Source organism: Pezoporus flaviventris, unplaced genomic scaffold (assembly GCF_033815535.1).
Source record: "Pezoporus flaviventris isolate CSIRO_AGI_PZ_B2104156 unplaced genomic scaffold, CSIRO_AGI_Pfla_v1 ptg000001l, whole genome shotgun sequence".
NCBI lineage: Eukaryota > Metazoa > Chordata > Aves > Psittaciformes > Psittacidae > Pezoporus > Pezoporus flaviventris.
Genome location: NW_026892549.1, coordinates 19,009,803 through 19,024,230, shown reverse-complemented (window position 1 = coordinate 19,024,230; position 14,428 = coordinate 19,009,803). Strand labels below are relative to the sequence as shown.

Here is a 14,428-nt window from a genome sequence, read left to right as displayed (position 1 = left end):
AACGAAGTAAACTGGGTGTTCACAGAATCCTTTTCTACTACTGCATTGGAACACAACTGAAAAAGCAAAAAACGAGTGATTTCTGCACAACAGACTGGAGAGCAGCCTTCCTCTAGGCAATGTCAAAGGAGCAGAGACCATTTCTGGTAGTGAAGCAACATCCTAGCTTGGGGATGTCAGGAAGCAATTCATATCCATAGCGAGGAAATACAGCTGAAGTCACTGCTGCTAGTTGTGTTGTCTGAGAGTTAGACATGCAGGGTCCATACATATACTGTGTAAAAGCAGTATTGGAAATGCTCTTACGAAAGTAAAAATTCATGAAAAACAATTAGAAAAACATATTTGGGCATTTCAGGATGCACTGCCATCCTGCAGAGGTAAAACAGGAATTGTGACTGGATATAAAGGAGCAAACTTGACTTTATATTGTGATTTTGAAACATGGGGAACAGTGTTGCTGACAAATTAATAGTCATTAAAAAGAAGCTTACCAGAAGAACCATAGTTTTGATTTATAAAACATTTATGTATCCTTTGGGTGTCCTGCTTTAGGCAGATATTTGCTAAGTCCTGCTTTCCCCCACTGACTGTCAGTAACTTATACAGCCAATACGGCAAAAGGGGGCAGAAAACCTTCTGCTTTTTCATAGCTGGTAAGAAAACTTTGGGATTGCAGATTTAGCCCTGGAGCTGTGCCTGCCACTGCTGCAGGAGGTGCCGGACCATGGGTGGAAAGAGCAAGGGGCTGCAATTAAACATGATTGCTAATGTCATTCTCTTGGTGATCCTGCGGGAGAGGCATGGAGGGAAAGGATTAAGTTGAAACAAGGAGGGGAGGCTGCAGAACAGAAGGGGCCAAGGTAATTTCTATCAGCTAATCCTGTTTGGTTTCTCTTTGTGGCAGGCTTTGTGGGTAAAGGACTCACAAAGACATCAAAGGAAGAGCTTTGCTCCAAAGGAAAATGAGTCGAGCCATTCCTCCGTGTCTGCTCCAGTTAAACATAAACTAGGCGGTAACAGGGCTTTTCATGTAGGACACAGACACAGAAAAAAAGAAAAGACAGAAGAAGAGGTTAATGCAAAAGAAAAGGGAAACGGCATACAAATCCCACTTGCTTTCCCAAAGGAAGTAAGAATAAAGGAGGAAGAAAAAGGGCACATTTGAGAAAAGGGGTTAAAGTGGCAGTTCTTCACTGAAATGTGAAAAATAGATGTTAGCAGTTGCAAAAGAGGAAAATATTTAGTAGTCTGTGATCCTGCCCTGATCTCCTGCTGAGAAGGGCATTTCATTGCAATCATGCTCTCCCCAGACTGCCTTCTCCTGTAGAAGACTGCCCGGAGACCAAATATGGCTGAAATGGCTCGACTTCTTCAAGCATCTTCAGAAGAAATAAAGCACATGCTGTTGCCACTTGACTGCAATGTAATAGTGCCTGCAGCTCATAACATTCATGTAGAAGAAACTTATTGGCTGTGAAGGAGAAAATAATTAGGAAAACTTACACTTGGTATTATAGGAGGTGTCAGTGTCCCTTTTCGTAACCCTTCCCAGTTAAAGCCTTCAAACCATCTAGAAGGGAGAGAATAATGAAACAGTTACACAGTGAAAATCTCTCTGTAGCATAAATTGAAACTGCTTAAACAGTGTGTTTCATCTCCCACAGTTATCATCTTCAAATTGTCTAAATAACCTTAATAATTCTTCCTGTCAATTTTATATATGTTTTTTTTTGGGGACTGAAAATGAAGCATGTGTAGCAACCAAGTGGTGATACCATGGCAAGTACAAATTACCAGTGCTCAGAAGAAAACTGTTCCTCACTGCAGATGTCCTGGTAGCTGTTCTTTTCTTTCCATAGAGTCGATCCATCCCATATGAGACCTCTAATGTCCTTTTTTGAGATTGGGAGCTAAGGGCATGCACAGGGATGTCCTCCGCCTGGTTTGGGCACTTCAGGTTTGCTCAAGACATGGCAGCTTAGGTGGGTGGATGAGCCCTGAGCTGAGTCTTCAACCCATTCACCCAAAATGTCCATCCAATCCACTTCTGTTGCTTTGGGTATGGGAGAAGGACCAGCATGGATGGATGAGAAGGTCTGCTTCTGTGATGGGTCTCTAACTTGTTCTTATCCTGCTTCAGCAGGAACTTGTAAAACACCACTTAATAACTCTGCCATCAGACCAGAAGTGATGATGAATTAACATTACAGATAGGGAAAAAGTGTGTTGGGCTTTGGAGAGGAAGGGAAATTGAGGAAAACCTTGGAAAGTGATTCTGCAAACCAAAAAGTCCAAGCAGGCAGTGGCTCAATTGGATTGCTTTCAAACGCTCTTTTGCATTAGACTAAAGCATAATGGTCAATATGCCATGCATTTTGCTCAGAGGCAAGGCTAGAATCTACAGCAAACACTGGGGAAAAAAAGTCTGATGGAAATCCATACAGGGTCTAAAGCATACTAGAAGGCAAGTATTGTTTTGCAGAAAATTAAAGTGTTTGAAATGCACGTTTTTGTGGGTTGGATCTGATGACTGGTGGAGGAGACACTTACTTGTGCTTTTGGATATCTTTCACTCCATTTTTCAAATTCCCTAATCTCTCTGATGGATTGTCCCTATAAAACAAATAACAAATTGGTTACTTTCTTAATCCTTCTGAACAACTAATTTCTTTGCAAACAAGATCAAGGTAATTATATTTCATGTGCTTACCTGCATAGTTTTTTAATTAAATTAGCAGCATTTTTGGCAATCTTCTTTGGAAATTCAATCATGTCTATTCCCCTTAGTATGATGTTATAGGTCTTCATGGGGTCTGGGCCTGAGAAAGGGGGACTTCAGAGGGGAGAGGAAAATAGAGAAGATTAAAAGTTTGTCTTTAAAATAGCATTGAGGATTGCCTAAAAAAAAAAAAAAAAAAAGACTCCAAAGCAAAAGAGTACCCTGCTGAGATGAGAAAGGGCAGATGACAACAAGCAATGCTTTGCTTTCTATAATCTTAACAATTTCTCAGCTAAGGAGCTCTGATACTGTCTGGATTTCAGTAATGTTGGCTGCAGGGAAGTATCAAAGAGTAAAGTTTTGCAGAGCAGCACATGCTAAACCTCTTCTTTCCATAATGGCCCATGTACCAACAGTGTGAGGAACAAGGGTCTGAGTAACGTTTGCTGGCTTACAGTGATATGACACGCTTTCAGTGGTGATTAATTAGGTTTCCAACAGTTTGACAAAATAGTGCCTTAGGTCCATCCCTAAAGGATAAGCCAGGAGTGAGTGATGGGGGATGAGGTTAGGAAGTGCCAGGAAGCCTCTACCGCCAACATCAGCGCTAATATATACATCCAAAACCACGTAAGGGAAGGGATGGATATAGGGACTCAAGTCCCCATGGTCTATCTCCTCCTTTTCAGACATGCAACTGCCCATCACTGCACATCCCCAGTTAAATTGAAAATCCTCTCTTTCACCACCATGTTCAGCTCACTTAGGCCCCAAACTAACTTTTTGGTGCAATTTTACAACATTTCCTAAAGTGCCTGCTCATGTCTTGCCCTTTGAGAGGTCTTCATTGAAGCTGTGATGTAAAGTGGAAAACTAATTCTTAGGTTCAGCAGCACAGTGCTGTGCCGCTACAAGCACACACCAGCTCTGAACCTTCCCCTTGCCTAATCAGGGTGACAATGGCAGAAATATTTGGATCTATTTTCAGCAGTGGTGCTGGCCCCGATGCCCATACCTGCCAGTCAGGAGTTCATACATTAAGATTCCCAGTGACCAGTAGTCTGCCGAAATGTCATGACCTTTGTTCAGGATGATCTCAGGGGCTACATACTCTGGGGTTCCACAAAAAGTCCATGTTTTCTTTCCAAATCCTATTTTCTTTGCAAAGCCAAAATCGACCTGCAGAAAGGAGCAGAGTACCCATCAGGGCAGAGCATGAGAGGGAATGTCAGCCATGTGCTCTGCTCCTCTTGAAGTGAAGCAAAGCAGAAAAGAGGTTTCCTCGTGGGAATATTCTCCTAACTAAAGCATTGTGGGTCGTTCCAGGACCAGGCAACCGCAGTGACCTCTTAACTGATTTATCCTTTGTAATATAAAAAGAAGAGTCTCATAAAGGAAGAAGAACAAATGCTGGCACCAAGAGTTTCTTGGGAGATGAAACTTTGTATCCCTAATTTTTGCTTTTGTGTTTTTGTTGTTGTTTTGTTTGTTTTAACTCCCAGCTTTAACCTGAGCAAGGAACTATTTAGGCTAAATACTGACCATTTTGGCAGCTACTGAAAAGCTCAGATTTCTCTCCCAGGCTAAAGAGCAATGCAGTACAACAAGTGTCCTCCTAGTTTGCTTGACACTGTTAGAATGTGCTGGTGGGATCACAAAACGCAGCATATCCCTATAGCAGTGCCCTTATGGCACCAGCAAGTATGGAAAAATCAAATTATACTGGGAATTGAAGCTGTCCTTTTCAGTCCAGGCAAAGATCATATTAATAGGCTTACTGTATTCCTAGCTCTATCGCTCTGCCCTTCCCTGCCTCAGTGCCGTGGTGGCCCAGAGCTGCGGTCTGTAGCAAACTCTGCTGTCTCTTCATGGCTGTGAGATGCTCCTACACCTGCACTGGTCAGGAGCAAAATGTCCTACATGGTCACAGTCCCACAAAGGATCTGGGACACTTTCTGTGCTGTCATGGACATATTTGAGCAGAGACGCAGAGATAAAAATGTCTAAAGAGCTGGGGGACAGTGATGGGACCAGAAGGCAGCCAGGTCCAGATCCTCCTGCAGCAGAGAGGACAGCCCTGCACCTAATGGCCTTCTATTAACCAAAAAAATTGCTGGAGCTCCCCAGCCTTATCAAATTCCTGTAGATGATAATTTCTGATGTAATTCATTAGGCTTTGTGTCACAGTGAAACACAGCGGCTGACACCAGGCTATAAAAGTCCATGATGATTATGGTCTGACTTACTGCTCCTAGCTGCTGATACCACTCCCAAGTTTCTCTTCCCAAAGGCAGGGAAGAGTCCTCAAGATAAGAAGCAGAGACCTTGGCCCCCTGTGACTCTCAGGGAGGGCATCAGCCCCTCCTGGATGCAGCTTTTTTTAGGGGTGTATTGCTTCCCATGGTTTCCCAAGTGCTCACATCCTCCAGCACCTCCTACCAAGGGAAGTCTTTCTTTTCTTTTCTGCTTCTCCATGGTATCACCTGGCCATTTGGGATGTACCTTACATTCAGGGCACCTCTGCATTCATTTTCAAGACAAAAAAGTAATTTGAGTGAATAATGCAAAACAGTGAAACTCATCAGGAACTCCCTAGTTTGAGGGGTGGAAGTCTTGTACATACTGCTGTCCTGGTTCGAAGAGATGGCTCTCACAGGGGGACAGCACCAAGAAGGACCATGACTTTCTGGGAAGACCAGTTTTAGGCAGAGCCTTATGCAATTTTCGCAGAGAAGCTTGCACAGATTAGACAGGAGTGTTATCAGTGCTAAAACACAAGTGGCCCTCCTAAAGCAAGAAGCTGCATTGGCCACAGTTCAGCAACACCATCCAGAGCAATTAGTCCGAGTCATGAATAAAATTTCCATTTTCCATTAAGAATGAATTTATAATTGCTTACATAAAGGACCTGACATAGAAACAATAGTGTACAAAATTTGTTTCACCTGTCATCTCTAAAGCCCACAGATGCAAGTCCTCCTGGTCTCCCACCAATACACCTATTTGCAAGTTAACTATTAATCTTTCAGTAGCTTCAAAACAGCTAGGTTGATGTCTCCTGGTGCTGTTTTCGAAAGTTTTCCACTTCAGGAACACAGATCTGAATTTTAAGCCAGAATTAGTGTTTCCCAGCTCAATTGTACCCTGAGCCTCAGCCTGCTGGATGTTGGGAAAATATCCTGGTGGTGGGTGGCAACATCCATGCCCTGATCTCATATCAGCATCTACTGATGGCAACCATCAGAGACAGGACCCTAAACTGGGAAGACTTTGCTTCTGACCCTCTGTGGCTAATCCCGTGTTCTCCTCTATCCCTAACATCAGTTAGTTGCAGTGACTTTTTTGACAAAACAGATGTTGTAGGCACTCACCAGTTTGGCATAACCTCGATGATCCAGAATAAGGTTTTCTGGCTTGAGGTCCCTATAAATGATCCCTTTGGAATGCAAATAGGCAAAAGCTTCAACCACACATGCTGTGTAAAACCTGGTTGTCGAATCCTCAAATGAACCTCTACATAAAATGAGAGAGGGAAAGGGGATAAAGTGATTAGATTTCTTCCCTTATTTGACTTCACTCTACTGTTAAAATCTCTATACAGTTCAGTAGAATCACTCTTACAGCTGGAAAGTGCCTGTTGCTAAACTCACCTTTGGCCAAGCCATCATATTTGAGAAGCTGTGGCAGTTGAGTGAAATTCCTGCTGACTGGAAAAAAGGGGAAATATAACCCCCATTTTAAAGAAGAAAAAAAGAAAGACCCAGGGAACTACAGGCCAGTCAGTCTCACCTTGGTGCCAAGCAAGATCATAGAGCATATCCTCCTGGAAACTATGTTAAGGCACATGGACAATGAGAGGGTGACTGGTGACAGCCAACATGGCTTCACTAAGGACAAATAATGTCTGATAAATTTGTGGCCTTCTATGATGGGATAAGGGAAGAGCGACTGATGTAATCTACCTGGACTTATGCAAGGCATTTGACACTACCCTGTACATCCTTGTCTCTAAATTGGAGACAGATTTGACGGATGGGCCACACTGGAAGTTTTCAAGACCAGGCTGGATGGGTCTTTGAACAACCTGGTCTAGCGGAAGGTGTCCCTGCCTATGGCAGGGGGTTGGAACTGGATGAGCTTTAAGGTCCCTTCCAATCCAAATTATTCTATGATTCTATGATTTGCATCTTTGAAATTAGCATCTTTGCCCTCAATCCACCTTCATACCAAACTTTCACATCTGAAATATTTTAGGTTTCATTTTATAGTTTCATCTTGTGGAATTAAAATTTACAAATCATTATCTTGTAAGCAAAAGGTGATTTTTTATCATAATCTTTGACTTTTGGGTGTAAAGCTATTTTGAGCTGTAGAGACCAAGAACTCCTGTACTAATATTCATAACCAAGACAAAAGGCAGAAAAATTACAGTTGCTAGGACTTGAAGTGTTAAATGCAAATTCAGCATAAACTGCACCATATCCCCCTGCCCACCAGGAGCTGGTGGTGGGAACTGGCTGAGCTCAGAAGCACATCTAAGCTAGGTGGCAGCAGAACCACAATTTAAAGCTGAGAGAATTAACAATGAAATTATCAGGCTCTGACCAAGACAGTGAAAAATACAAGCTGGCACTGCTAACTCTGCTATGCGTCTTGTTTTAATGGTCCAGAGATGGCATGCTGTTAGGAAAAGCAAGACTTGAAATAAAATCATTCTAGGTAATTAAAAAAAAAAAAATAATCTTTGATTTCCAGTCAGTCTTTTGGATGCACTTCTTTCACTTTCCAAATTTAATTAAATCGTGTTCCAATCATGAGCCTATTACATAGTTACAGGCAATTCACCACACCTTTTCCTGCCCCATGGGTGATGTATTATGTGCACATCCCCTATACACCTGTGCAACCCACTTGCCACCTACTCACACAGAACCAAAACCAATTGCTGCAAGGTCAAAACCTCCCCGGGCAGGAAATACCAGGACCACATTTAGTTGTGCATTACAATGTGGTATGTAATTACATGCTTTCCTATTTTTTTCCATGTCACTTCTGCATCCTGATGGTGTAGTGCTCCTTGCAGAGTGAGGACTTGATGCACGATCCTGTTTCCCACTTTGATCAGTGACCCTCATGTACTATGCGATATCTGAACTAAAAGCCTATGCAGAACTATTGATTTCCTCCTGCTCTGCTGTCACAGCTGACTGTGTCATAAATATTAAGAAGTATTAATAGATATTATTTATGACAGTGCCTCCATGAAAGAGGTGGATGTTGCTATTCACAGTTATTGAGGTTGAGCAGCAGAGCAAACACAGAGATGAAAAAAGCAGGTCTTTCTTTGGGATGGGAAATTGTGATTTTTTTAGATGACTTTGAAGAGGTCTGTATTTTTTACCCTGAAAATCACTTCTCCATGGATTTCATTCGTAACTGCAAAGTGTCACTGATGCCAGTGCTGCCTTAGGGCCTTGCTTTACAAAATCCAGAGTCTAAAATAGCCATTTAGGCAGCAATGCCTAAAAGTGTGCTGCCAGAAAGGCACTAACTCCGGGAGTGTGTCTTGCAGGAATGCAGCAAGACTGGCTTTGACATTGCACCTACTGAAATGCCTGGATGATTGCTCTCTGCCATCACCCATGGTACCCAAAGTCTTAGTTTCTCTTAAGACAGTCCCACATTTCCCTATCAGGTGCCTGAGCCTCCCACCAGGCTTCCAAATGCAAGAAATGATAGCACGGGCACCAAGAACACAACTGTAATTTCTGTGGTTGCAAAAGGTTGTTGTTCTAGGTAATTCAAATTAATTTAAATAATTAATTATTCTGATTAAAATATGCTGCCTGCTATTTAGGGGTACCTGTTAGAGATGAAGACATAGAGAAAAGACAGTCAAAGACTTGTCATAGATGCAAATCATCACATGACTACCATCGCTTCTATCACTACCTTCTGTATTTTTTCAGAGATGCCATGACAAAGCAGCTCCAGATAAGTCCCTGCTTACATAAAGCGTTGTACATGTTGGATACAAACTAAGTCTGTCCTTATTCTTAGTTATAACTGGATTCACTTTTTGTCTAGTCAACCGCGTAGGAACAAAAATAGCTCCTCACCTTTCTGGGATCTTAAATCAAACACACATAGCATGGTAAGATCCAGATCTTGACCATGAAAGATAAATATGTTTGGTTCTCTAGAGGCATATAAGAAAATATTCCACTTTTTAGGACAATAGTTTCTTACAACTCACCTGTCCCTGAGAATTGTCCAAAGCTCTCCACCTAGACAGGCTTCCATCAGCATGTACAGGTATTTGCTGTCCTTGAATGTCCTGTAAAGCCTGTTGTTGACAAGCAGAATCATAAATAAATCCACTATACAAGTGAAGACACCAAGCATTCCTACTTCTCACAGACCATACACTTCATCCCAGGAAGCACCCCAAGACTAAAGCTATCTTTCAGAGTTAGTGCTACGTTTAACGAGATCATTTCAATGTCTCTTGTTGGGTAGGAAATACTGCAGTGGAAAAGGATGGGCATCTGAGCGGTGAAGTGTATTGTGGACCTCAGAAGAAGAGGTCATAACTACTCTGGGCGCTACATATAAAATTTGCCATTTCTAATAGTATAACCTGACACTTGGCTCTCCAGATGTGGTTGTAAGTTTTCCTACTGCTTTTTATAACATCCATATCATCTTGCTCTTCACGCTACAAAGTCCAGCTGCAGATCAGCGGTCTTATTTCCATTTGATCATTTCAAAGGAGTGCTGCCCAATTTGTGATTCGTTACAGAACATAAACCCACTGATGTGGTAGAGTTTAAAGAGAACCTGCTGACACGCAGGTATCCGTTTGTGAAGTGCTCTTCCTCTTTCCCCCAGGGACTCAATATGGAGGAAAAATCTGCCTAAAGGGTAGATGGGCCAGGCTTTATGAACCTGTCTTCCTCAAGTGCAATCTAAAATGTGTGGCAAAATCCATGCTGTGTGTTTAATATGATTTATTAAACAAATGCAATTATAAAACTATGAAAACAAAAAAAAGGGAATTCAGAATTAGCTGGTTCACTTAATTTTAATGTCGAACTACTTCTGTACTTATTACATGAGTGGGTATACCAGTTTAAGTTGCCTACAGAAACAAGCCTGCTGTATGCGGACCCTGGAAAGGTTCTTTGCAGCTGCACTGTTTAGAAATTCATTTTAAAAATCCAAGCTCCACAGCAGAAGGGGATGCTCAGGGATATGGTGCAATTGCTGCATTCATGGCAGTTACCAAGAGTTAAAAATTGAAGGGCCAGTGCAACATGATATAAATCAAACAGGTGGTTTTGTGAATTCTAGCTCTTCCCAGCTAGTGATAAATCTAGTTATTAATATATGTTATTGAGCTGTGATAGACTAGGGAGAAAACACAGCAGGATATGTTCCTTTCTAAGGCATACAGTTAAATATTAAATTAAAGTACATAGCAAAACATCCTGGCAGCTACAGCTTGGCTCCGATACGCTTTCACATCACAATGCTAGACAACGTTTGTCTCCTGTCTGTGTTTGCGTAGCATCCAGCACACAGCTTAGCAGCCCTTACCTACTCTATTCTTGCCACGATTAAAAAGCAAAGATCCCAGCAGCTGCAGCTGTGATGTAGGCAGGAGTTTGGGTACCGAATATGCTCAGGTAGATAATACCAATATTGTCTACCTGAGAAATATTCTGCTTGCTACCACAATAAAATTTAGAGTAGAAAGCCAAAACAAAACAGTATGTCAGATTTTTCTTATTCTAGTATTACCTATGTGACACTTAAAACCACAGTTATAACGTGCTTCTTGGAAACAGGTGGAACAAACCTGCTGACCATTTCATATGGTCAAAATTTCTGAGATAAAAAAAAAATCTTATTTCTTGCCAGTTGGATAAAACATGATTCATCTTAGTAAATATTTAATCCAGATTAATGTTTACAAAAAACATACATATTCAAGAATCCAAAATGTGATCAACTAAATATGTTTAATTTAAATGCTACTGAAATATGGCACTTTCTCTAGTTAAGGTAGCCCTGCTGAAAAATTGCTTTACAGAAAATTCTATGTGCATCAAATTTGGCCTAAAACATGCATAACAAAAAAATATTGTTTATCAACTGTAATGGAAGCATAAAGTTTATACATGATGAAAACACGCTATTTCAGCAAATCAAGCAGTCTTCAGTTTGAAATGTCACAATATTTGAATTCATTTTTTTATTTGTTATTATTCAATGAAATATTTGCAGATCCAATGCAGGCACCCACTGCTCAACACTTGTTTGGCCCTTTACCAAACCCAGATAATTTTGGTCTTGAGATTCTTAGTTTATCTAAAAGTAAATTTTATTTAGTAGTACTTGGCCTTTTCTGCTTCTTTTGTCCGGTTTAATGCATTTTAGTAAGCAAACTGAACTATTCTTCAAAGATTTTTAATGAACCGTTTCATAATAAATTAAGACAACAGAGTTATTTGGGATTTTTTTTTCCCCCATTCTGTTATCCCAGAGATCGTGTCCTTGCTCCAAGGCCATTTTGAAACCACCTTTCACCCAACATTTCGAAATACAATTAATCTGAAACGATAATATTTCTACCTGTAGCACCCAGAAAAATATTATCCCAGCTGGTCCAAGAAAGGGTATAAGCAGATTATGAATGATTTTAGAATAGTAACTATAAGACAACTTAAAATCCCCACGGATGTGCAAAAAGAGAAGTGAGGGGGAAAAGCAGACATGGAATTTGACAAACCAGGTATTCTCTAGCTACAGCACATGGAACAGCAAAAGGGTGAACTTTATGACTTAGAAAGTCCCTTCCAGTGCAGGATTTACATGGGGTATTAAAAATAGTTAAGGCAAGCTTGTTACTGTAAAGGATGGGAATTGCATGGTATGGAAGGTAAAGACATACATATAACATTCTTTTTTCACTTGCCTGCTGAAAGAATAAAAAGTGGGAATGAAGAAGTATTTATTTCATTAGCTATGAATATCAGTGGCTCCATTAAGAAACATTTACAGACTTGGTTTTTATTTAGGAGGGGATATTTCTGGAAATGATGTCAAAATGTCCCTCTGCTTGGCTAGCCCCACACTTCATCTCCCTTTATATCCCCCATCACAAGACGGTGCAGGCTTCAGAAGATAAATCTATAGGCTGAAATAGCCCACAAGATATATTTGGCTCTAGCCTAAGTAACAGGGGCATGTTTGTGAATTGAATATTACAGAGTGAAGGAAACTGCATTTGGGTAGGGTACTGGGCTGCAGTTGTCATCCATGAATCAGAGGCGAAGCTGTGGGCTCTGGGGGAATCCCAGGGATCAGCCCAGGAAGGAAACACCCCCCTAGAGACCGATGAGTGGCTGTCCCAGCCACATGCTTGCCTTTGCATTTATCACAAGGGTTTGGTTTCGCCCCTAGGTTAGTATGTCTCTCTGTAGCAATTTTTGGGGGCAGGGTTGCTCTCTGGCAAAAGGCAAGTGTTTCAGGCATCTCTTTGAGGGTGGGACTAAGCACCCTTGGCTTAAATGAGAGACTGTCCTTTTAGACACCTCCAGCTGGGTGAAATGCATTGCTCTGCCAGAGTTTCATACCACTCACTGTCCTTATCCTCATCTAGAACATATAAAGAACAATCTCTGTTTCCTGTTGACAGATACTCACAATCCTTGAAGAGTCAGGCAACTTTGCTATTAGGATTAAAACAAAAATGCCTGCAACCTGGTTTTATTGACTGAAGAATTGCCTCTGCTTAGGTTTGGTGGAGTGATACGGCTTTCATGCATTTACCCATGATGAGTCAAGGGATGCTGAGCTAGATTTATCTAATCCACCCTAGAGAGAAGTGCTGGCTACAACTTTTTATTCACATGGCAGTGCATGATCTCAAAAGATTAAACCCTATCTTCCAGCTTCCTTTTGTGGGAAGAAAAATTCAGAAATTAAGAATAAAAGGAAAATTAACCTTGAGCAGAGTCAATACCAAGTCATGGTGCATATATCTACATGGAGAATCGCACACCAGAATCAGCAAGCTCTGCCCAGACTGCAGGCTGGGGGGTGTGCTTGCTCCAGGAGCCACAAAGCCATGTAAGCAAGGCATGGGGCCAACACAAATCAGTTAAGACATGAGTTAAGTTTAGGCTTGGATGAATAGCCCCCATGGGCAGAGAAATCTCACCTTTGCCTGGAACAGACTTTATTCTACACACTGTATTTGCAGTCCCTTGCAGGAAAGCTACAGCTAAAGGGTTTTTGTTGTGATGGATGTATTATTCCTATGTGCTTTTATGAAATCCTGAGATCAGCTGTGCTTCATTCCCTTGTAGCAGCACGTAAAGCAGAGGGATGGTACCTCACAATGAAGTCCGAGTGTGCGCTCTGCATGATCTGCTTCTCTGAGCGGATGTGCTCCTGCTGCCTCGTGTCCACAATGTGACGTTTCTTCAGTATTTTCATGGCAAACGTTTTTGATTCTTCACTTTTCAACTGGACCTTGGGTAAAGCAGGCAAAGACATTGGTTAGAAGCAAGGCAAATCCCTCTGCCAAACTGTGACAGTCCAACTGCATGGGAATGCAGTAATCCCACCACACTACCTTCAAATAATTCCTCTCACTTCTTCAGCCATCAGCTTCACTTCAGTATGAAACAGATTTCTGAATACCTGGCCTATTGCTAAAATGAAAAGCTATTTCTAAAACTCCATGTGTTTAGGGAAAACCCAGCCATCAGCATTACTCACAAGTCAGATGAAGTTGCTACCTAACATACAACTTTCACAAAGCCTTTTTCTATAGCTAGTAACAAATGCACAGGCTCTGGCAAGGAAATGCAGTTCTTGGATGTTTGTAGAGGATGAGCATAGCTGGCTTTTCAACAGCACTGCTCGGTCATGTCTATACTTTCAACCTTAAGCCTCAGCAACCTATTTTTAGCCTTATTTCCCAAAATAAGGCTGAAGGAAGTTGTTTGCTTGCTTGCCAGGGTAACACTGGTAACTTTCGAACCCTAAGCTGTCCCAGCCCACCCTGAGGGACTGGTACCCATCCCAAAGAGAGCTGGAAGGCAACCATCCTTTCCATTTTGGCCTTACCATCTTAGTTGCCACCAAATGAGAGAGGAACCTTGCCATGGACCTACCAGGCCTATTAGTTTGTTAAATTGCCTCAGCAGCTGTTCACAATAACATTGCCAGTTAAATGCTTTGCCTCTTTATAGTAAGAGATGCTGTTTGGCAACTTCTGTTTTGGTTTTCTTTTAGGAATTTGGCTTCTGCCAGCAGACAAGTGGCTTGTCTGTTGTCATGCCCCACCACAAATCCAGCTTGCCTTTTAGGTTAGGAGACAACAGTCATGCAATCACAATTTATTTAATATAATATCTATTTTTATATTTTTTTGGTAACAAAAATATGGACTGATATGAGACATGGCATCTTCCATGTTTTTCCCAGGCTGCATACCATAACCTTACATAGTTTCCTCTGCATCTGCTTTGTTCATGTAATGGCCCAGGTCCCAAGGAAAATGCAAAGAAGGATTGTGTCCTCACTATCCCATCTTTGTCAGAAATCAGACTGGTATTCTGATGTCCACAAAGACACAGCTTAAGGAAATCAGACTCCAAAGGCTGATTCCCAGCTAGCAAAGAGATTTCC

The 14,428-nt window shown here is 41.5% G+C and overlaps 1 protein-coding gene across 3 annotated transcripts in view; it reads right to left on the bottom strand.

The window, feature by feature from the left end:
• PRKG1 (protein kinase cGMP-dependent 1) overlaps positions 1-14,428 on the bottom strand; it is a 483,102-nt gene that overhangs the window by 7,112 nt on the left and 461,562 nt on the right. For all 3 annotated transcript variants that reach the window (XM_061446715.1, XM_061446714.1, XM_061446725.1), the window contains exons 11-17: positions 13,125-13,264; positions 8,979-9,068; positions 6,094-6,235; positions 3,738-3,901; positions 2,714-2,836; positions 2,554-2,616; positions 1,507-1,573 (exon numbers count right to left, since the gene is read on the bottom strand). In XM_061446715.1, coding sequence (XP_061302699.1) covers positions 1,507-1,573; positions 2,554-2,616; positions 2,714-2,836; positions 3,738-3,901; positions 6,094-6,235; positions 8,979-9,068; positions 13,125-13,264 — 789 coding nt within the window. The remainder of the gene's footprint in view (positions 1-1,506; positions 1,574-2,553; positions 2,617-2,713; positions 2,837-3,737; positions 3,902-6,093; positions 6,236-8,978; positions 9,069-13,124; positions 13,265-14,428) is intronic.